The 23428-nt window shown below is 35.6% G+C and overlaps 1 protein-coding gene across 1 annotated transcript in view; it reads left to right on the forward strand.

Annotated features, from left to right (window-relative positions):
• Positions 1–23428, forward strand: part of MPHOSPH9 (M-phase phosphoprotein 9) — a 71706-nt gene that overhangs the window by 32063 nt on the left and 16215 nt on the right. The window contains exons 8-20 of the mRNA XM_044673189.1: positions 8115–8240; positions 8698–9149; positions 10251–10406; positions 12867–12954; positions 13793–14008; positions 14763–14810; positions 15681–15745; positions 19020–19121; positions 19980–20114; positions 20387–20553; positions 21239–21242; positions 22006–22160; positions 22810–22936. Coding sequence (XP_044529124.1) covers positions 8115–8240; positions 8698–9149; positions 10251–10406; positions 12867–12954; positions 13793–14008; positions 14763–14810; positions 15681–15745; positions 19020–19121; positions 19980–20114; positions 20387–20553; positions 21239–21242; positions 22006–22160; positions 22810–22936 — 1841 coding nt within the window. The remainder of the gene's footprint in view (positions 1–8114; positions 8241–8697; positions 9150–10250; positions 10407–12866; positions 12955–13792; positions 14009–14762; positions 14811–15680; positions 15746–19019; positions 19122–19979; positions 20115–20386; positions 20554–21238; positions 21243–22005; positions 22161–22809; positions 22937–23428) is intronic.

Consider the following 23428-nt stretch of genomic DNA (forward strand, 5'->3'; position numbering starts at 1 on the left):
CTCTCTCTCCCATGCCCTCTTTGTGTGTAATAGAGTATTCTATTTTCTTATTCGCTCAAGTTTCTCTTGGTGTCCCCTGCTATTCTCCCCCTCTTTCCCATCCCCCATGCCATCTTAGATTATTTAGTGTTCCACCCTCACCCTGTTAATTATTCTTCTGATTACTATAATAGTGAATATTATAATAGTGAATAGAGTTCACTACAGTGAATTAAACATAACATTTCTCTACAAAGGAATACAGATAATTAGATCTCACTGAGGCCCTTAAAAAGGCAAATTTAAAAATTATAAGTTTTCTTTCTTTCCCCTCTGTATCTTATTTACCTTTTCAGGTTTCTCTCGATTTTTGTGGTTGGATATCAAACTTTCCATTTAGCCCCGGTCTTTTCTGTGCAAATACCTGGAATTCTTCAATTTTGTTGAATGCCCATACTTTCCCTTGGAAATATATAGTCAATTTTGATGGGTAGTTGATCCGTGGTTGCAGGCCCAGCTCTCTTGCCTTTCTAAATATCGTATTCCACGCCTTACGGTCTTTTAGTGTTGAGGCTGCCAGATCCTGTGTGATCCTGATTGTTGCTCCTTGATATTTGAATTGTTTCTTTCTGGCTTCTTGTAAGATTTTTTCTTTTGCTTGGAAACTCTTGAATTTTGCAATGATATTTCTTGGTGTTTTCCTTTCTTGATCGAATGCCGCAGGTGTTCTATGAATTCTTTCAATGTCTATATTGCCCTCTTGTTGTAGGACTTCAGGGCAATTTTGCTGAATTATTTCTGTTAGTATAGAGTCCAGGTTTTTATTAATTTCTGGTTTTTCTGGAAGACCAATTATTCTCAAATTGTCTCTTCTAGACCGGTTTTCTTGGTCTGTCACTCTCTCATTGAGATATTTCATGTTTCCTTCTATTTTTTCAGTCTTTTGGCTTTGTTTTATTTGTTCTTGTTGTCTTGAGAGATCATTAGTTTCTACATGCTCAATTCTAGCCTTTAGGGATTGATTTTCGGCTATAATTTTTTGGTTTTCGGCCATAATCTTCTGGTAAACGGCCATAATCTTTTGGTTTTCGGCCATAATCTTCTTGTTTTCGGCCATAATCTTCTGGTATTCCTTTTCAATCTGGTCATTTCTTGTGTTCAATTTGCTTATCAGTTCATTTGGTTTCTGAGCCTCGCTTTCCAGTTGCAAGATTCTACCTTTTAAACTGTTATTTTCTTGCCAGATCTCTTCCATTTTCCTCAAAATCTCAGATTTGAACTCTTCCATAGCTTGTGAGGAGTTTTCCTTATTTGGGGAGGGTCTGGATGGTTGTTTGTTCTCCTCCTCTGTTTGCTCAGTTGTCTGGATTTTCTCTGTGTAAAAGCTGTCGAGTGTTAAAGACTTCTTTTTTTTGTTATTATTCTTTCTCTTCTGAATTTCCTGTAACTGGTTAGCCATCATTAGCCCAGCAGCTTCTCAGGTTTATCCTCGCGCTCAGTCCTGAGGTCTGAGTTCTAGTTTTTTCCAAGGTCAAGCCCCCTGGTGGATTCCCTTGCTTGATCCTCTGCTGGAGGTTTCTTTACAAGTCTCAGGGCGCTGCTTCCACAGTCGTATACCCGTCTGCACTGGTTCCCCACTTAGGCTTTAGTTCCTGGCTGTGTCAGCCTCCACCCACGCCCACGCCTCTGCTCAGCCAGCACCCACGCCTCTGCTCAGCCAGCACCCACGCCTCTGTTCAGCGGGCGCGCGCCCAGCGTCCTGCTCCCGTGCGCTCAGATTTCGCGTGCGTTCTTGACTTAATGGGGTCCTAAGTCTTGCTGCTCTCAGGAACAGGTCCCGGAGCTGCCGATGACTCGATGGATGCCCCAAACTTGCTCTATTTCTTTTTAGCTGGGTTCGGAGCTATAGGTGAGTGTGGAGGGGGTGGGGGTGGGGCGGTTGCTCAGCCTGCGATTGAGTGAGTGAGAGCCCTTTTTAGCCTGGAAATGTCTCGATTCCACGTACCTTCCACGCTGTGCCCTGTTGTGGGGTTCCTCCGTTCGTCTGGACTTGTTTTTATGTCCCCTTGAGGAGTTTTGTGTGTTTCGGTCAGGAGAGGTTAAGAGCTGCTTCTTACTCTGCCGCCATCTTAACCCGGAGTTTCCAACATTTTAAAAAGAATTTTGAGTTTCCATATGCTGAGATGGTAAGCAATCTAATATAGATTTTATAGGTGCAATCATGTAAAACATTTTTCCATCTTAATCTTTTTTTAGAAGGAAACTGAACAAGAAAAATAAAAAGAAAGTTAAAAAAAATTTTTTTGATCTAGATTCAGACTCCATCAGTTCTCTTTCTATGGAAGCTGATAGCATTTTTTACCATGAGTCCTTAGGGATAGTTTTGGATCATTGTATTGGTGAGAATAGTTAAGTTATTCACAATTGTTCATCGTACAGTATTGCTGTTACTGTGTACAATTCTCCTGGTTCTGCTCACTTTACTCTGTTTTAGTTCCTATGTCTGGGTTTTTCTAAGCTCTTCCTGCTTGTCATTTCTTATAGCATAATAGTATACCATTACAATCGTATGCTATAACTTAATTCAGCCATTCCCTACTTGATGAGTATCCCCTCACTTTCCAATTTTTTGCCTTTACAAAAGAGCTGCTTTTAAGTGTTTTTGTACATACAGGTTCTCATTGTTTTTTTTTTAATCTCTTTTGTATCCAAACCTAATAATCTGGGTCAAAGGGTATATACTGCTTTAATAACTCTTTGGGCATAGGTCCATTGCTTTCCAGAATGGTTGAATCATTTCACAACTCCCCCAACAATGTATTAGTGCGTCTCAATTTCCCAACATCTTCTCCCAAGTTTTGTCATTTTCTTTTCTGATATTATAGCCAATCTTATAGATGTGGGGTGTTAACTTAGGGTTGTTTAAATTTGCATTTCTCTAATAATGACTTAGAGCAATTTTTGCTTGACTTTAGAGAACTTTAATTACTTTGTCAGAGAATTATCTGTTCATATCCTTTGACTATCAGTTGGAGTATGACTTTGATTCATTTCTCTATGTATTTGAGAAATGAGGTCTTTATTAGAGAGACTTGTAAAAAAAATTTGCATCATTATGATTGCTGTGTATTAATTCTTTATCCTATTACCCCCTATTTAGTTTCTGGCCACCACATTCCCCAATTTGTCCTCTTTTCTATCAGCCCTACTCCAATTCTTTTATCACTTTCCCCTCCTACTTTCCTGCAGGGTAAGATAGATTTCTATACCCAATTGATTGTGTATATTCTTCCCTCATTAGCCAATTCTGATGAGAAGGTTCATGTGCTCCCTTCCTCACTTTTCTCCATCTTCCCCTCTACTGTAAAAGCTCTTTTATGTAAAATAATTTACCTACTTTACTTTCCCTTTCCTCCTCCCTTTCTCATGCCTCTTAATTTTATTTTTTTAAGATATTATCCCATCATATTCAACTCACACCCTTCCCTCTATGCATGCTCCTTCTAATTGCCTTAATAATGATGAAGTTCTTAGGAGTTATAGGAATCATCTTCCCATGTAGGGAAGTAAACTGTTTAACCCTATTGAGTGTCTTTTGATTTCTCTTTCCTGTTTAACTTTTTATGATTCTCTTGAGTCTTTTACTTCAGAGTCAGATTTTCCATTCAGCTCTGGTTTTTCTATCAGAATATTTGAAAATCCTCTATTTCATTGAATATTCATTTCTTCCCAAAAGGATTAAGTTTAGTTTTGCTGGGTAAGTGATTCTTGGTTGAAGTCCTAGCTCCTTTGCCCTCTGGAAAATCATATTACAGGCCCTCTGATCTTTTAATACAGAAGTTGCAAAATCTTGTGTTATCTGACTGTGACTTTACAATATTTGAATTTTTATTTTGACGTCTTGCAGCATTTTTTCCTTGACCTAGGAGTTCTGGAATTTGGCTATAATATACCTGGGAGTTATTCTTTGATCATTGGATTCTTTCAGTTTCTATTTTACCCTCTGGTTCCAGAATATCGGGGCAGTTTTCCTTGATAGTTTCTTTCTTTCTTTTTTTTTTTTAAACCCTTACCTTCCATCTTGGAGTCAATACTGTGTATTGGCTCCAAGGCAGAAGAGTGGTAAGGGCTAGGCAATGGGGGTCAAGTGACTTGCCCAGAGTCACACAACTGGGAAATGTCTGAGGCCAGATTTGAACCTAGGACCTCCCGCCTCTAGGCCTGGCTCTCAATCCACTGAGCTACTCAGCTTCCCCTTCCTTGATAATTTCTTAAAAATAAGTCTAAACTCTTTTTTTTTTTTTTTATCATGGCTTTCAGGTAGTCCAGTAATTCTTAGATTATCTCTACTAGATTTATTTTCCAGGTCAATTGTTTTTCCAATGAGATATTTTGCATTTTCTTCAATTTTTTCATTCTTTTGACTTTGATTGTTCCTTGATATCTCATGGAGTCATTAGCTTCCACTTGCCCAATTTTAATTTTTAAGGCATGATTTTCTTGAGTGAATTTTTGTACCTCCTTTGCCATTTGGCCAATTTGCAAAGAATTCTCTTCCTCAGGGAATTAGGGAATTTTGTACCCCTTTTTCCAAAGAGCCAATTCTGCCTTGTAAGAAGTTTTTCTCTTCAGCGCTTTTTTTTGTGTGTGTCTTTTTCTTTATGGCCAAATCCCATTTTTTAAAGGAGTTCTCTTCATTGGATTTTTGTGCCTTTTTTTTTTTTTTTTACTAACTGTCCTGTTTTTTTAAGATATTAATTCCTTCAATATTTTTATGCCTCTTTTACCAACCCGTTGACTATTTTTTCATGTTTTTCTTGTATCACTTATTTCTTTTTCCAGTTTTTCTTCTACCTTTCTTATTTAATTTTTAAAATCCTTTTTGGCCTCCTGCATTAATTCTTTTTGGACTTAAGAGCAATTCATCTTTTTCTTGGAGGCTTTGGATGAAGCAATGTTGACTTTGTTGTTTTTTGGTCTTCCCTGACACCAAAATAGCTTTCTATATTGAGTTTCTCTTTTGTTGTTGTTGGCTCATTTTCCAGCCTTCTTGTTTTCTCTTAACTTAAAAAAAATTGTTAAAATTGGGCTCTATAACTGTGGTGAAGGGAACATTGTTCCAAGCTTCAGGTTCTTTGTGCAGCTGTTTTTTTCTAGTCTGGGAATCAGTCTGTAAGCTTTCATTTCTTCTAAGGTGGTATGCTTTTCCACCTTGGAACTGTGACTAGGGGTCACTGCTCTTCTCTAGCTGCAAGCACTGGAGTGTGTGCTAGTGCTCTTCCACACCCTGAGATTGAGACCTCCGACTGTGTTCTGGTTCTGTAATCTCCTCCTAAACTTCCTTACTTTCTGTGGCTGAGTGCTCCAGAAACCTTTGCTGCTGATTGTGCTTCTCCCCAGGCCTGTTGCCTTGGTGAGGCCTGGCTTGGTACACTGCTTTGTGCTCCATTTCTACTCCTGTGCAATATTGTGCCAGCCTTCTGAGTTGTTTTTGGGCTAAAAAAATTTATTTTACTCTATCTTTTCATGGGTTGAGCTGTTCCAGGATTTGTTTGGAGGCATTTTATCATAGTTTTTTGGAGGATAATTTGGTAGAGATCAGGTGAGTTTGTGTACCTTCTCTATCATGAGAAAGTAAGATTCTTTCATGGAATAACATTCCTTTTATAAGACTTTATGATATTGCTGGTAAAGAGTTTTTTTTAAACCCTTATCTTCCATCTTAGAATCAATACTGTATATTGGTTCTAAGGCAGAAGAGTGCTAAGGGCTAGGTAATAGGGGTTAAGTAACTTGCCCAGGGTCACACAGCTGGGAAGTGTCTGAGGCCAGATTTGAACTCAGGACCTCTTGTCTCTGGGTCTGGCTCTCAATCTCCTGAGCCACCCAGTCTGTCCAGATTTTTTTAAAAACCTTATTTTTATGGTTTTGAAAAATGTTTGACTCCATTTTAAAACATAATCCTTCCCAAGCTAATCAATATAACATCCATGTATTTATACCATATGCAATTTTATACACTCATAGCCCCCCTTCTTTGCAAAGATGAGTGTGTGTGTGTTGGGGGGGGTGTATTTTTCTTTATTTAAAAAAAAATTAATTAGGATATTTTTCCATGGCTATTGATTCATGTTTTTTCCCTCACCTCTTCGCTCCCTCTTCTTGGAGCTGACAAACAATTCCACTGGGTTATACATGTATCATTGTTCAAAACCTTATTTCCATATTATTCATATTTGTAATAGAGTGATCATTTAAAGCCCAAATTGGTGAGGTTGTATTTTTAAGTTTGTTCTTTGGGTCAAGCTTGGCCATTATATATACTAAGACTTTAAAAGTCCATCTTTTAGCTTTTTAAACTCTTGTTGTTTTTTTTCCTCCCAATCCTATGCATAAATGATACATCTTCTTGGAACTTGTATTTCTTGCTAGTTAATTGATCTATATTTACTCACTTGGTACAAAATCTTCTCTATTCCCAAATCAAAGACCTTTTATGAAGGGGAAAATAAAAGTAATAAGATTCAATAAATGTATTGGTGAGAATACTTCTGGTCTTTCTTTGAAGATTGCTGAATTCTCGAGCCTGCTTTCATAGTTAGGTTTAAAATAGAACAAAATTAACTATTATCAAGTTTGGTTTTTTTTTAACCCTTACCTTCCCTCTTGGAGTCAATACTGTTTATTGGCTCCAGGGCAGAAGAGTGGTAAGGGTAGGCAATGGGTGTTAAGTGACTTGCCCAGGGTCACAGGGCTGGGAAGTGTCTGAGGCCGGATTTGAACCTAGGACCTCCCGTCTAGGCCTGGCTCTCAATCCACTGAGCTACCCAGCTTCCCCCACGTTTGTTTTTTAAAGATAACTTAGTTGTTTTTTTAAACTCTTACTTTCTAACTTAGTAACAATTCTAAGATAGAATGGCAAAGGTTAGGCAAACAGAGTTAGGTGATTTGCCCTGGGTCAAACAGCTAGAAAGTGTCTAAAGCCAGTTTTGAACCTAGGTCCTCCTGACTCTATCCTAGAGCCACCTATCCACCCCTGATAATTTAGTTCTAATTGTTTTAGAGCAAGAATTGTGAAAAGCCCTTCAGTGACTATTTAGTACAATTCATATGTGAAAAGAAATTCCCATTGTAAAGGTTAAATTTAGTGGTTGGACTTAAATTATGTGAAATAACGTGGTCACTGGAGTTATTTTATCTCAAGTCAGAAGTTTATTTACAAAATAGAGCGGAAGCAATAAAGTAGAGAAATGTGAGAGGGGTTAGAGAAAATACCTATACTAGTTCTCAGCCAGGAGGGCCGGTAGTGAGTAACTAACTATGAGGCCTCCCGCAAGATGGAAGCTAGTCTCTTAGGAAACTAGGAAAGTAGTCAGCCCTTTTCACTCACCCAACTATGTAGTCCAGGAGTCAGAATCCAAGTTGATGCCACGATCCAAGCCACAGTCTCCAGTGAAGTTCCCTGGAAGTCTTCCCAATGAATCATTTTACATAACTATCTTGTATTTCTAAAGATCTTCTAGCCTGGTGAATATAATATTCAATAGTTAGAGATAAGAGGGAAATAAGAGAGAGAGAGAGAGAGAGCAAACCAATGTTTGCTAGGCTCATTGACAATGGGGGGGGTGCAATCCTCTGTGACATATATCCAAAATACTTGTGTTCAACCTCCAAAGTTCAATCAGTTATACTCCAAAGTTCGTGCTGTGGAGGTTTTCTTCAGGCATCTTCATGGTGCCTTCTTTGAACGATACATCTTCTAGATTCAAAGAGTTATTGAGCTCCTTTTCCTGAAATGTTTCTTTCTTAAGAGATTTTTTAGTCTTATGACAATTATACAATCCCTATGGTAATTATACAATCATTGTTTTTTTCTGATATCCTACCAAAATTTGCTCCTTTGCAGCTTCTTTTAATAGTTTCTGGTTCTGTTCCAGGGATCAAATGGAAGAAATCTTTTGGGAAAGATTTTTTTTCTTTAATTTTTTTTTCATTTACAGTGAATGATATTCTATAACCATTTTCAAGTATCTTGCTAATCTAGTTTACAAATTTCCAAATTGTAGATTAGTATTTTTGTTTAGTATCTAATAACAACAATAACGTTTTCTAAATGTTATTTCATATTTTTGAAGTCTAATTCTGCTGATGAGATGAAGATGCCATCACTGAAGGATATTTATCATACTAATCAAAGGAAAAATAAGCAGTTAGCTGATTGGACTCTTTCATCTGCTTCAAATCCCAGCCATCCACCAGAGGTAATGGCATCACATTTTTTTTGTTGTTCTTCAGATCACCTACAGTTGTGATTGTTTTGATACTTCATGTCCCATGATTCATATATAGTATCTCTAGAATCTTAACGTTTTAAAAGTTTGGAATTGTTGAAAATTCCTCTTTAGTTTATTGAATGTGATTGAGCCCAATTTCTTCTTTACTCAGTTCTGGCCACGTCTAATAATCTTTTTGTAGAACTCATCTAAGTATAATATCAACTAACTTAGTGAGTGGCCCCTGCCAGCTACACATCCAAATCTTTACAGTATACCTTTATTCATTACTTGTTTTTTTCCTGTATGGATTGCAACACTCAAAATGCATAGTGCTTTGTGGTTCTAACTTGTATAATAAACTTTGACTTTTGATAAGCTATATCTGACATTAATATTAAAAATATAAAATATTATTGCTTACTCTTGTTTCTTTTACTTTTAGGTATTAAATCTAGATCCAGCCATACATAGGAAGCCAAATCAACAAATTTCAGGGATTCAATCAAATAACTTTCGTTGTAACCATAAAAGATTATCTTTCTCACCAGAATCTGTAATAGAGCCTAGTATTTCTAGCCACTCTGACATGGATTCATTTTCACAAACAAGTAACCTTACTTCCTCTCAGTTAGATAGATCCCCCAAATATCCTTCAAATATCAAAACTTTACCTTTAGATTCTTGGAAAAGTCATGTACTCCCAAATGAAAGCAGGACCAGTTCTGCTTTTCCTTTAGCACATACTGTTGTTAGTAATGAAATTTCAATCAACACTGAAGATGAGGAAAACAATTCAACCACCATCACTCATTTCCGAGTTCCAAGTGTAGACAACAGTTTGCCAGAAGGCAGTGTTTCAGTATCTTGCCTGGAAGACCCAGTAGAGTTATCCAAGTATGTATGATTTTTTTGAGTTCACTAAAGTTAGTTACTAAGTTTTTGTTTTTGTGCTTTTCTCACATGTATTGGAGAGTGGATAGTAGGTACAGGCCAGCATCAATCAGGGGAATACTGTTCATATCCTGTCTCTAGCAGGTGCTGGTTGTACTGGTGATCTCAATAAATGAGCCATTTAACTTCTCTCTCCAGCTTGGGCTGTCCTCCATGATTTTGTTACAGATGGACTTCTACTTTGTATAGGCAAAGTTTTCCATACTGTTGAAATAATAGATCTGGACCAAAAAAAGAAAGCATTATGTTGGCTTAAGTAGAAGGCTATGAAAAAGATTTTAGTATTCATATTTCATACTGTACATCTTAAAAAAGAAATCATTGTCAACCTGAAAAAATACAGAACTACCAAAATAGTTATAATAATGGTCTTTAATCGAGGTAGAAAGATTAATTTGGGAAGCTGCATAGAACCTTAGTCCTGGGACTTCCGTTGAACTATAGAATGCAGTACAGTATACTCATATAGATTTTGGAGAAGAAAGAGGACTTAATGTACTTTCATCCATTTGGAACCTGCAAAAATGACTTGAGAGAGGCCTAGAAGCAAAGTCAAAGGCTAGATAGGGTACCTGGGAGTATCCTGGATACAAAAAGAGAAACTAAGAAAACATGAAGGATACTTAAGTCTTGATTATATCTGCCAATCCTATCTAAAGTAATCAAGGGGAATTTGAGGTTTTCTGGTTCAGTCCGAGATAAGGGTAGCAAGGGGGTTTCTTGAAGACTGGCTGTCAGGGACACGGGCCAATTTGGAGTTTTAAAAACCAGGTTGTCATCATTAATTTAAAAAGCAATACTTTTTCCTCTGTAGGTATCTGTTTGCCTATTGTCTATAAATGACCTCTTTTAGATTAAAAAAAAAATCTCTGGATTTTTTTAGATGTTTAAAAAATGTTAACAGTGCTTACAAATTAGTCTTAATTTTATTAATCTTATCAGTTTTAGTATACATTGTAAAGGCCTGTCATGGATAAGCAGAGAAACAACCTTTTTTTGTGTTCTTAGATTTAGATTTAATTTGCTTTTGCTCCCTGTGAACAGAATGAGGCAGAACCTGAGAGAGAAGCATGCTCGACATGTAGCTGATCTCCGGGCTTATTATGATTCAGAGATACATAATTTGAAACAAGAATTGGAGAGAAATGAAACATCTGCATATGGAGATTTGAAGAAAACAAATCAGAATCTTGCTGAGAGGTAGAGTGTGTTATTATAAATTATTTGTAAAATGGAATTTTCTCTAATTTGAGATAATCATCTTTCTTTAAAAATATGAACAATAGATAGGCACCTTTATGTATAAAATAATTCTTCTTATTATTTTTAAACCCTGACCTTCCATCTTGGAATCAATACTGCGTATTGGTCCTAAGGCAGAAGAGTGGTAAGGACTAGGCAATAGAGATTAAATCACTTGCCCAGGGTCACACACTTGCCCAGATAGGAAGTGTCTGAGGCCGAATTTGAACCCAGGACTTCCTGTCTTTGGGCCTGACTCTCAATCCACTGAACTACCTAGCTGTGCCTCTAACTTATTATTATCTATTATTATTATCTAAGTTATATATCTAAATTATGGCAAAAAAAGGTTCATTCTAACCAAAGGAAAAATGTAAAAAATTTAAGCCAAGCCTCTGGCTTCTGCAACTGGGATTGAACTTGAATTCTCTTTGGAGAATTTATGAGAGGGGCAGCTAGGAAGTGTCTGAGTTCAGATTTGAACCCAGGTCCTATTGAATCTAGGCTTGAAGCTCTAACTGTGCTACATAGCTGCCTTGGGCTATCCCTTTTGAGTAGAGTAAGGGTATAAATTCAGCAGGCATTTTGAATGCTTATTTGCAAGATACTGTGATAAGATTAAAAAATGACCTAGTTTTGACCCTGAAGGAGTTTACATTCTATTAAATTCTAAACTGGCATTGGGAAAACTAGTTTTAGAGCTCTTCAGGAGTCAGTGATAACAGATATACTTTTCTCAAATAAGTCAAATTCCTCCTCTAGGAACTTTCTGATGTCTAGAAGCTGCCAGAGAATGAATTAGCTGGAGTGGAAAGTTATAAAAACTGCTTTGTGGCCACCTAGCTATTGTGTTACTTTAGACAAATCACTTTTAACCTCTCTGGCTATTTATCTACCTGTAGAACGAGAGGGTTGGACTAGATGAATTCCAAGGCCCTATTCAGCCCTGGTTTGATGGCTGATTATGGATAATGGTTCCCTAGTTTGGAAATTTTCCAGGTTGGAAATTATAAATCTGAATTCTAAGTGACTGCTGTACCAAGTCATTTGATAGTTTTCTTTGTAACTGATTTCAGAGGCATGGAATTAATAAACACCCGTTTAAATATTATAAGTAGTTTTTTTTTTAATTTTAAACCCTTAACTTCTGTGTATTGACTTATAGGTGGAAGATTGGTAAGGGTAGGCAATGGGGGTCAAGTGACTTGCCCAGGGTCACACAGCTGGGAAGTGTCTGAGGCCGGATTTGAACCTAGGACCTTATAAGTAGTTTTGAGAAAAATTTATTACTGCATTAAGAAGTACATCATCTTATAACACTAGCTTATATTTTCATTCTCTTTAAAAAAAATTTAGTATGGATCTGTAAATTTTCATTTAGTAGAGTTAGACTGGTAAGCTTAGTAACATTTATGATATTTGGCTTTACCACATAAAAGTAAGAATTGAAAGCTATCAAATTTTATTGTTAGTGTGCTAAGAATTAGTATTACTGGCATCTTAAATGTGCTACTAATATCTTATATAGTTATGGCAAATGGCTGTTATCACTGTACTTGGACAGGATTCTTTAATCACTTTTAAGTAAAATGGAAGATAAAATCTTTCACAGATATGTGTGTTTGGTCAGACTCCTGGCAAATGATGAATTTCTTGGTTTTAATCCTTTTTTATATTGTTCTTCTAAATTGACTATGCAGTTAGAAAATCTACTTAATGTTGAATCATTCTGTTGCTTTCACATTAAGCATTTATTCTGTTTAATCATAGTATTGGGATCAGATTTTTGTTTCATTCTCTATTCTCTCTCTTTTTTAAATGTTTACCTTCTGTCTTAGAATCAGTGCTAAGTATTAGTTCTAAGACAGAAGAGAGGTGGTAAGGGCTAGGCAGCTGGGGTTAAGTGACTTTATTTCATTTTCCTTAGATTATTAGTACGCTTTAGATTTTGAATATATTAGGCAGCAGATAGGCAACTTTTGCCAAGATAATAAAGAGTCAGGTGATTTGTTGACACAGAAAAGTGTTCAACCTAACTAAAGTCAGTTCTTTGACAGTACAATATTTGTTATTTGTACTCTGACTCTGTGACCCTGTCCAGTTGATAGCATCAGAGTAGACTGATTTATTATGTTTAAGTAGTTTGTTTTTTAGTCTATATATTAAATTTTGAACAGGTTATATATTATATGTATTAAACAACACCTTGAAACTTAGATAGTTTTTGAAATGCATTTATTCCTCAAGCCATTTGAATATTATCAATTATTCTCTGAAATATTTTCTATTAAAATAATTTCTTAGATTTTAGCTAACATAGGATAGCCAGTTTTGTGTAATTCCTAAGGAATGAGGTTTCATTCTCTAATATTTTAATTTTGTGATCATTTTCTTTTAATTGTTGATTTGTGGTTTTAGATGTGACCAGTTAGGTGGTGCTCTGAATGAGGCCAATGCTCATGTGAAAATTCTCGAGAACAAAAATAATTTGCTGGAAATGGAAGTGGTGAGTCATCCATGTTGTGTTTTGGTAGCTTTCTGTTTTATCTATTACATAGATTAGATGTAACAGATGAAGGGGGTTTGGAAGGGAGAGTGCCTCGAAAACTTTAAAATCCCATTTAAGTTATTATGATTATTGTTAGTATCAGATCTGTTAGGCTATGTTATTAGTAAAAGCTGATTTTTTTTTGAGTATCACAAAATCAATAAAATGAATCACAGAATTTTAAGAGTCTAAATGGACCTCAATCATTTAGTTCCAACCTTTACTTTAAAGGAATCCCTGTGATAAAATATCTTACACGTGGCATGTTAATGGCCTAACTTGCCTTTGCTTTGAAATAAGTATTTTATCTTTCATGTATTACCCAAGCTTTATCCCACTACATTCAGGTGTTGCAGTGAAAGATGTTTTGTTTTGTCTTCCATTTTTTTCTCTCTTGTATTTGGTTTTACTAGATAGAAATTTTCAATTTTATTTTATAGTTTTGTAGAAGATAGGAGAGAAACAATCTAAATCCATAGGATCATTTGCATATATTGTATATAAATGATAAATCATCAAATTGCACCATCCATTCAGAATGTCTTAGCTGCCAGGATTATTCATTTTCACCTCTGAGGGTAAAAGAAGCCATTGGAGGAGTTGATTTCTCAGCTCTTCTCCTCTGGTTCTGTCACCTTCCCGTGGGATATTTAAATTTGAGAATGTTTTCATTTTCTGTCCATAGTTATGAATTTTACATTCATCTCTTAATACTTATAACTTATTTGGAATTTGAGGTAGAAATGTGTTCATCTAGTAAGAATAACTTGTAATTATCTTTGTTTTTATTTTGTAGAGTGATTTGAGAGAACACTTCAATGCAGCCAGTAATGCTTCCAAAATTTTGCAGGAGCATATTGAGGAAATACGAGCAAGTAATAAAGAAAAAGATAACACCATCAGTCGACTCAAATCCCGACTAAAGGATCTAGAAGAAGCATTTGATAAGGCTTACAAACTCTCAGATGATAAAGATGCTAGAATAAAACAAGAAAACAAAATGTTTCAAGCTGTAAGTGTGAAAACAATGATACCTCTTTGTCATACTTCTGGCTAAGATTTCAGTCATGCTTTCTTTCGTTACAGTATTTTTATAAATGAATTTGATTTTATTATGACTTTTTTTCAAAGTTCATTCGAGTTTCATATAACTTTACTCTAATACCATACCAATCCAGACAACTGGGTCTTATCTTCTTGTAACAGCAGGAAGGCAGATCTTTAAAGATTTGGCATCACCCCTGCCTACCCCAGTTGCTTTCTGTCTCCAGTTTAACTGTTGAGGTATCTGAATCACCATCTGTGTGTCTGGTAAGGTAAAAATGTTAGGAACAAGATTAAAAGCAGATTTTTTTTTTGGCAAATTTGTAATTTCTTGGCTTTTTTCCTTTTTTAAGTTTTCTGTGTCATTTTACTTTACTTGAGATTGGTTTTAAGTCTACCATCATAACTGGATTTGATTAAGACTTTAGGTTTATTCTGGTTTGAGCAAAAGAAGTCCATTATTTCTGTCTTACCATGACATTTGAAAGAATTTTGTTGACAGCTTATTTTTGTGTTAATTGTTCAGATTCCTTTCTTAAGAAATAACTATATGAATATTTTTATTAAAAATTGGAAATTCTTCATTGTAGTGTGTAAAAATTTGTATGTGTAGCTTATTGTGAGGAAGAAAATCTACTTTGGTACTGGCCGATTACAAAGTGTAGGTCTGTGATATTTTGTGATAGATAATATGATGGTAAAGTTTATTCTTTTTCTTGTAGCTTCTAGGAGAATATCAATCCCTTGGAAAACAACATGAAAGAATAAAGGTAGAGATTGATCATTTATATTTTGAATAGTGGAGAGAGCACTTAACTGAGTTGAGATGAGGGCCGTGGATTTGGCTCCAGCCCTAAATAACTCCTTGACCCTGAGCAAATTCAATCTGTTTCCTTATCTGCAAAATGGGGATAATGCCTCACTTCTTTCACAAGTGTAAGGATTAGATGAGATGGGAAGCTGCTTTGAAAAATGATCAAGTGCCATATGTTGTTAAAATAATAATAGAACACTCTATAAAGAGTCTATTTTCCAAGATCAGTTTTTGGGGATAGTTTCTCCCATCTCCTACACAATTGTTTGCTGACTGAGTTTTTCACTGAAGCTAAATTCAAGGACTACATTTTGTAGATAGTACGACAAGGAAATTTAAGCTTTTATATTTTATTCATTTTTCTAATTAGGTGGTTTCTACCTGATTGATGGAGTAAGTCCCATAGCTGTTCACATATAATTTGGGCAAAGACTATGTTTATTTTTTGTCAGAATTGTCTGAAGTAGCTATGTGAAAGATTCCAAATTTGCAGAATTATATAATTTGCATTTTAAACTGATAAAATGTTAGAGTGTTAACTTAATAAAAATTTTAAAATGTAAGAAGTACTTAATTATCTATACCAGTGATGGGCAAACTATGGCCCCCTGAAATGTTCTATTCACCCATGCAACATTATTCCTAATCTGACAAATACAATGAGTAGGATACAATACAATGAAACTTTGAAAGAGTTGCCTTAGAAACAGACTGACAGAGCAGCATTTCCTTTCTTTTGGCCCCCTCTTTAAAAAGTTTGCCCATCACTGATCTATATCATTATCTAAATTTATGAAGTTATCTAAATTTCCTTTATTTTCCATAGGATACGTTAAATACAACTGAGAACAAATTGCTTGATGCAAATAATCAGATTTCTGATTTGAAAAGGTAAATATGGTACTATTTTTATCCTATTATAACAAATACTTCTCAATTACATGCTCAGCATATAAAAATGAGATTTTCGCTGAAGTGTAAAAATTTTTGTTATTGGCAGCTCCAGAAGACATGAAAAGTTAAAGTGGAATTTAGCTTGAGATTATGAACTTTATAGAATGGTTGTATAGCTGTTGCCACAACAGTGTACATTTTTCTCTGTTGTTCTTTGCTTGTTTCTCTCCTTCCCTCCATAGGCATAGCTTTAATCACTATCTAAAGTCACAATATTAGTTATCTAAGTATGATTAATATACGTTTATCATTGGACAAGCTAGGTAGCACAGTGTATAGAGTGCCAGACTTGGAGCTAGGAGGCCCTGGGTTCAAATTTAGCCTCAGACACTTCTTAGCTGTGTGATGCTGGGCAAGTCATTTAACCCTGATTGCCTAGCCCTTACCACTTTTCTATATTAAAACTGAAGGTAAGGGTTTTTAAAAATATGTTACTGTTCTACCAAAGAAGAATGCACTCAAGACTTTTCACAGTAATGTATGAATGGAATTAGCCTACCTTCATTCATTTGTGTAGACTTAGCCACCGGGAATAATATCACCCCAACCAACTTAGAATTAAGAGGGGAGGGGGAGGTCTGTTACCCACATGTGATAATAAGTAACAAATCAAAACCAAGGGACTGCCCTTTGGGGCAGTGTTGAGGCTGCCATTTGTCCACTTGAAATTGGAGGTGGATGCAGGAAGTGACAAAAGCTGCTCTCTTTTAAATATGATGGTAACTTCCGGTGGAGGCGGTTGGTGTTTTGAACTTGGTGTAGAAGGATCTTTGGTGAGATCTCAGACTGCTGCCCTTTGAATTGTCACGTGGCTAAGTTAGGCTGACTTCCTTTCTCCTCCCTTGGAGTTTCTGGAGGCTCCAGCCTTAAGGAGGCCTCTCTTATTGGAGGAGGCCTTGTGGCTAGAAGCCATGTTTAATTAACCTCTGTGCCTCTCTGCTGGGACCTGTAAATACCTACCTGGTTTGGACCTCAGGTCTGGGCCAGAGTTTCTCTTTCTCAACTTTTCCCTATCTTCAACCTTCCTAATTGTAAATAAACCACTATAAAAGTCATCCTGACTTGGGTCTATTTTATTTTGAAATTGAGTTAATTGATTTCTGGCAACCACACCTTAAATATCTAGTTTTCCCTTCTTACAGTTGTGAGGAACAGAGTTCATTATTGTGGAAGTCTAAATAACATTAATATTTTACTTTAGAAATTTATTTTGTACTTAGTTTTGAATATAAAAATGTCCTAGAAATTCACAATACCACATGATATAATTAAGGCCCACTGAAAAAATATAATATAGACACTTTGGATTCTTTTCCATTCTAAAGAAGTTCATTTAGCTGACTAATTTACACTAGTTGAATTGGACTACTGGCTCTCTCCTGGGAAGATGATGAATTTTGGTTTAAAAGGAAGCTTCATGTAAAATACTAGGTAATAGAGTCTCAGTGGATAGTCCTGCACTTGGAGTCAGGAAGATCTGAGTCTGTCTGCCTCAGTTCTCTCATCTATAAAATGAGGATAATAATAGCACTTATCTTTCCAGGGTTGTTATAAGTGAGATAATCTTTATAAGTCTATTTTTTATAAACTTATGTAGTCTTTACAAAAGTTGTGTCATTTGAAATTGCTCTAAGCCCAGGGAGACTACGTCTCCCAGGGCTCCCTGCTACAACTTCTCCCGACACCTCTCACTTCCTTTGTGGAAAGTGTCAGAGAAAGTATAAAAGAGAAGGTTTGGCGCCTTTTCCTGCTCTGCTCTTTTGAGCCTGGAGGCTGGCTGACACCATCTACCCAGATCTCTCTCTCTCTCTCTCTCTCTCTCTCTCTCTCTCTCTCTCTCTCTCTCGGTGCCTTTTTCTCTTTCTATCTATAGCCTAGTTTTTCCTAGAACTTCCCTTTTCTAATTTAAATAAAACCTAGCTATTCTAATCCCTAAAGTTGCTCTCTCATCATTCATTTGAGGGCTCTGGTCATTTTCCCCCTGCCAGGGCTGGGGACCACTACCTTCCTTTCCCTTCCTCTACCTTCCTCTCTCCTTCCTCCAATCCTCCTACCTTTATCCCTTCACCCCCTCACAAAGTGCTTAGTAAGATGTAAGAGGGGAAACTAGGTATTTAAGGTGTGGTCACCAGAAATTGATTAACTCGATTTCAAAATAAAATAGACCCAAGTCAGGATGACTTTTATGGTGGTTTATTTACAATTAGGAAGGCTGAAGATAGGGAAGTTGAGAGAGAGAACTCTGGCCTAGACCCTGGCCCGAACCAGGTAGGTATTTAGAGGCCCCAGCAGAGAGCCACAACGCTTCTAGCCATAAGGCCTCCTCCAATAAGAGAGGCCTCCTTAAGGCTAGAGCCTCCAGAAACTCCAAGGGAAGAGAAAGAGAGTCAGCCTAATTTACCCACGTGACAGTTCAAAGGGCAGCAGTCTGAGGTCTCACCAGAGATCCTTCTACACCAAGTTCAAAATCCCAACTCCCCCTACATGAAGTTATCATCATATTTAAAAGATAGCATCTTTTGTCACTTCCTGCATCCACCTCCAATTTCAAGTGGACAAATGGCAGTCTCAATGCTGTTTTGTGTTGTGTGTCCCTTGGTTTTAATTTGTTACTTATTATCACGTGTGGGTAACAGACCTCCCCCTCCCCTCTTAATTCTAAGTTGGTTGAGGTGACATTATTCCTGGTGACTAGAGTCTGAACAAATGAATGAGGGTGAGCTAATTCCATTCACACAAAGCATAGTGCCTGGCACTTGGTAGGTGTTATATAAATGTTACTTTTAAATTCTTACTTTTGAAGACTTTCATATCCACTAAAACAATTCTAGATAATTTCTAATAATTAACATGGCATCTCATTTTAAAAATAACATTTGAAAACTATATTCAGTTTTATTAGATCTTTTTGCTTAATTGTATAATATAAAACTTCTTTAAAGCTTTTAATAATATTTTCTTCTCCTAATGTAGCTTTTGAAATGTTCCTTTATGGAACTTAATGGCTGTATAAATTTGTTTTGTTTTGTTTTTCTTTTTTTCTAACTCTTTCTGTCATTTTTTTAAAGTTGGCAAGATTTTCATAGTAAACTTATAATCAAAGAATAAGGTCTGCTTTCTTTTCCATGACTTTCTAGAAATAATATGGTCAATATAAAGGGAGGGTTTGCATCTTAAAGTAGTTGAATATATCCTATTACTTTTGAATTAGAACAATTTCAAAACTTGAAACCCAGATCAAGCAAGTAGAACATGAGAATATGTCAAAACTCCGTATTAATACCAAAAATCAAATATCATCAACCATTACCAGGTAAGCTATTCCATTTCTCTCATCTTTTTATTATAAGATAAGATTTATGCCCAGGATCAGAACTTCAATGTTTTTACTCTTGGGGGTGGGGGTAGTGTAAAAGATGGAGTTTAAATTTCAATAGAGGGCTTGCTCATATAACCCTGGATTTAGTCTTAGATTCTTCATTATGTACTTGGTGATAGACAAAATTCATGACCAGATCTTAAAATTACCATAACTTTTAAATTTGACATTTCTTGTAAAAAGTTTCAGAATAACTATTGTTGTATTAATTAGACTATAGTAAATATAATTCTCCAGTGTTATCTATAGAGCAACATTTGTAATGAACTGATGAATTATAATTTTTTAATGTTTTGTCTTAAGTAAACTGGACTTTAACTCTTTTTATAAATACAAATTTGTTTCCTGGCAATTACTTTAATGTGAACGATGAAGTCCAGTCTCTTTAGCAAATATGTTTGTCTTAAGCATTTACTTTTTTTTTTTTTAAACCCTTACCCTCTGTCTTCGAGACAATATTGTGTATTGGCTCCAAGGCAGAAGAGCAGTAAAGGTTAAGTGACTTGCCCAGAGTCACACACCTGGGAAGTGTCTGAGGCTAGATTTGAACGTAGGACCTCCTGTCTCTAGGTCTAGCTCTTAATCCATTGAGCTACCCAGCTGCCCCCTTAAGCATTTACTTTTAAGTATTTATTTGTTTGCTATCATATGTTACTGTATTTTTAAATTTCATTTATCAAAATGCTATTTTTTTATTAAAATGAATAAACTATACAAATCACTAAAAAAACCAAAAACAAACTGCCTCACTTTACCTTGTTTCTTGACCATCCTGATGTTTTTCTACTCCAGTAACACAACCGTGTCTGACGTTAGCAGGCGGAAGTGGTTGATACCAGGAGCAGAATATTCCATATTTACTGGCCAGCCTTTAGAAAGTCAAGAAAATTTAGTGGATAACCAGCTTGGGGATTCCTACACTCTTAGGTAGGACAACTTCAAAATATTGCATATGTAAGAAATGCTCTCTTTTCAGGTTTTTGCAAAACATTTTTGTAAGCTACAGATATTTTCATGATCACATTTTAAGAGGTTCATTTGCCTTTTATTGCTTATAACATCTTGAAAGAGTTGTTTCTTTTAAGAGTTAGATTTTGGGGAATGGACTTTAATTTGAGTATAATAATCAATTGACCGTGTTATGGTATTTACAAAGTAATTCATCTTAGTTACTTATGTGTTTACAAAAACTTTTCAAGGTATCATACTCCTCCTGAAAAGGACTGTCCCCTCAAAGACTCATCAGCAAGTTTAAAAGAAAGAGAAACTTCAGATGTATCAATCATCAAAGTTTATAAAAATCTTGAAGAAGGAAAAATATTTAAAAATTGGGGCACACAAACAGAGGATGATGACACATCAAATAGTAAATATTCCTTTCTTTTCTGTGTATTAACTTTGTTTTTCCAGATTACATTTCTTTTTTTTGGAATTAAATTCCTCAAGTAATGGGGTAAAATTACAGTAAGTAATTATATGATACTTTAAAATCTATTTTATAGGTGAGTAACTGAAACAACTTTTGTATTACATCTGATAATGGTTTAAAAAGAAAGTATAAGACAACACTCAAATGCTATAAAACTCAAGTGAATTGTTAGTGATTTATATTAGTCTTAGAAAAAAAAGAAAAACACAGCTCTCTCTTCTTTGCAGGGAATTTTGAGGAACTACTGTTGCAGGGTGGAATAATGCCTGTTGTCATACACAGCTCAAATTTTTCTTTGTTATTGGGAAGGTTCATGAAGGAGTGTGAATGGGGAAGTGGGGCAGTGGAGGTATAAGTGAATATTGGGAAATGAATCTTATTCTTTTTTTTTTTTTAAAAGGTATAAGTAAGGGGCAGCTGGTGGCTCAGTTATTAGAGAGATAGACCTAGAGATGGGAGGGTCCAGGTTCAAATCTGGCCTCAAGACACTTCTGAGCTGTGTAACCCTAGGCAAGTCACTTAATCCCAATTGTCTAGCCCTTACCACTCTTCTGCCTTAGAACCTACTATTGATTCTAAGATGGAAGGGAAGGGTTATTTTTTTAAAAAGAGAGGGCATAAGTAAAGTTAATGGGAGTGAAAATGTAAGGCAAATGAAAACTTTACTTTTCTCTGAATATGTCTTGTTGACTTAATTTATAGACATATTTTTAAAGTATGTAAGTATTATGCCTTTTCATCAAAGTGTGCATCATGGTTTTCATTTATTGGTTACTAAGACTCATGTCATTTTTGTGGATATTTGATATTTGTGGATATTTTGTGGATATTTGAATAGTTTCTGTTTCAACTTATATTTCGTTGCTCCAAACAATAGCATAGTATGAAAGAAATTTTAGTCACAATAATATAGTATAGTGATAGAAATAAAGTATGTGTAGCAATACTTAAAAATTGTTCGTTTCCATATCTTCATCAGTAGACATCTTTGGAAAGGAGTGAAATGTTAAATAACATTTTAATTACCTTATTATTACCTTTATATCCTTTTACTTCTTAATGTGCCTAACTTGGTCAGATTTCATTATCATTTGACGAATACCTTATTCGTGTTTTTAGAAGAGCAGCCTATCCTCCTCAACTTGTCTTTGATTGCCATATGTAAAGTGGGAACAGGAATATATCACTCGCAACATTTTCTTCTCTTAAACTAATAGAATTGTTCTGTGCAATGGGTTAATCATTCTATCCCAGTTATGGGCAAAAGTAGGATCCAGGGCAGTAGCACAAGAGCCAAGTGAAAGAAAGACTTTCATAACCACTTTTCAGTAAAGACAGAAAACATAGAAACCAGGTTTCTTTACATTTGTCTATAACAGAAACATTAAGTCGCCGTCAAACTGTAGGATTTGTTCCTGAGGCCACTTTCAGTAGAAATCGGTCCCCAGAGAAAGGTTCTCATCAGAGATCAAAGAAATATAATTCCTCATCTTCACAGAGGTCATCATCTCTCCCACCTTCAAACCGAAAAGCAAGTACTTCAAGTAAGGGTTAAATTTCTACATTTCTTGAGTCCTAAGAAAGTTAAATGTGATTTGTGCCTAATGAGAGATGAATGTTTGTACCTGGGTTTTCTTTTTTTGGTACTCCTAAAGTACTGGTGGAGTTCTGTGATCACGGTAGGCCTTCAATAAAAGCTTGCTGAGTGAGAGAGCTTCTGGGAGGATTGCACTTGCCATGAATATGATGGAAGAGATGATCTTAGAGTTATTCCACTGAATTTTCTCAAGTCAAGAGAATTTCTTGTTCCTTTAAAAAGATAAGTTAGTGGTTACTTTAAATGAATATTCTATTTAAGTAAGAAATGAAGCCATTAAAACAGAAGCATCTGTTCATTGGCTGCAGAGGCACTGAATGAATAGCAATCACCTTCTCCCTTGGATAGCTACAGGTACATTTAAAGTGAGCAGTGAAGTTCTGTACCTGAGATTTCCTTTTTAGGTGATAACTAAGAAGATGCCTGGATTTATTGTATAGTAGACATATTCTTATTCTAATAATGTTTCCAATTTATTTCCAGTTTACTTCTAAATTCCTGAAAAAAAGTTTGGGTTAGTGTCGCAAAAATACTTTAATATAAAATAATCTACATTCTACAGAAAAAATTCTTTTCCGCTTTTTTACTTCCCATAGCTAAAAGAGATATAATGCTAACACCAGTGACGATGGCATACAGTCCAAAGCGATCTCCTAAAGAGAATTTCTCCCAAGGATTTAGTCACCTACGTAACAAAGATGATAGTAGTAATAGTTCAACTCGGTAAGTTCTTTAAAGTAGTACTAGACTGATAAAGATCAAGCTTAGCCCCAGAGAAGAGTTGAGAAAATGGACTTCCTTCTTTACAGAGATGGGGAACTGGGATTAGGAATATTAGAGATATTGTCAGATATGGCTTATTTGTTTATTGGTCAGTTTTGCTGAATTGCTTTTTTTTTTCTTTTTAAGATCTTAGAAGGGATGATTTGCTGGGTATGGAGGGGGATGGATGGGTTTAGAAATGAAGATGCTATTAAAAACAGAAGATAGAAATTAAAATTAAAATTTTCAAGTCATCAATTAAAATATTGTTAGATTATAATATTTATTGATGAAAATGATTTTAAACTTCTGAAACCAACACCTTTATCATTAGGTAGTTTCTCATTTATTACTGGGAAAGATTAAATTGCAATCAGTCAATCAACAAGCATTTATTAATTAAACTTGTACAGGGTGCCACCCATTATTTTAAGTGCCTGCGGATACAAAGAA

This window comes from Gracilinanus agilis, chromosome 1 (assembly GCF_016433145.1).
Source record: "Gracilinanus agilis isolate LMUSP501 chromosome 1, AgileGrace, whole genome shotgun sequence".
NCBI classification, from domain to species: domain Eukaryota; kingdom Metazoa; phylum Chordata; class Mammalia; order Didelphimorphia; family Didelphidae; genus Gracilinanus; species Gracilinanus agilis.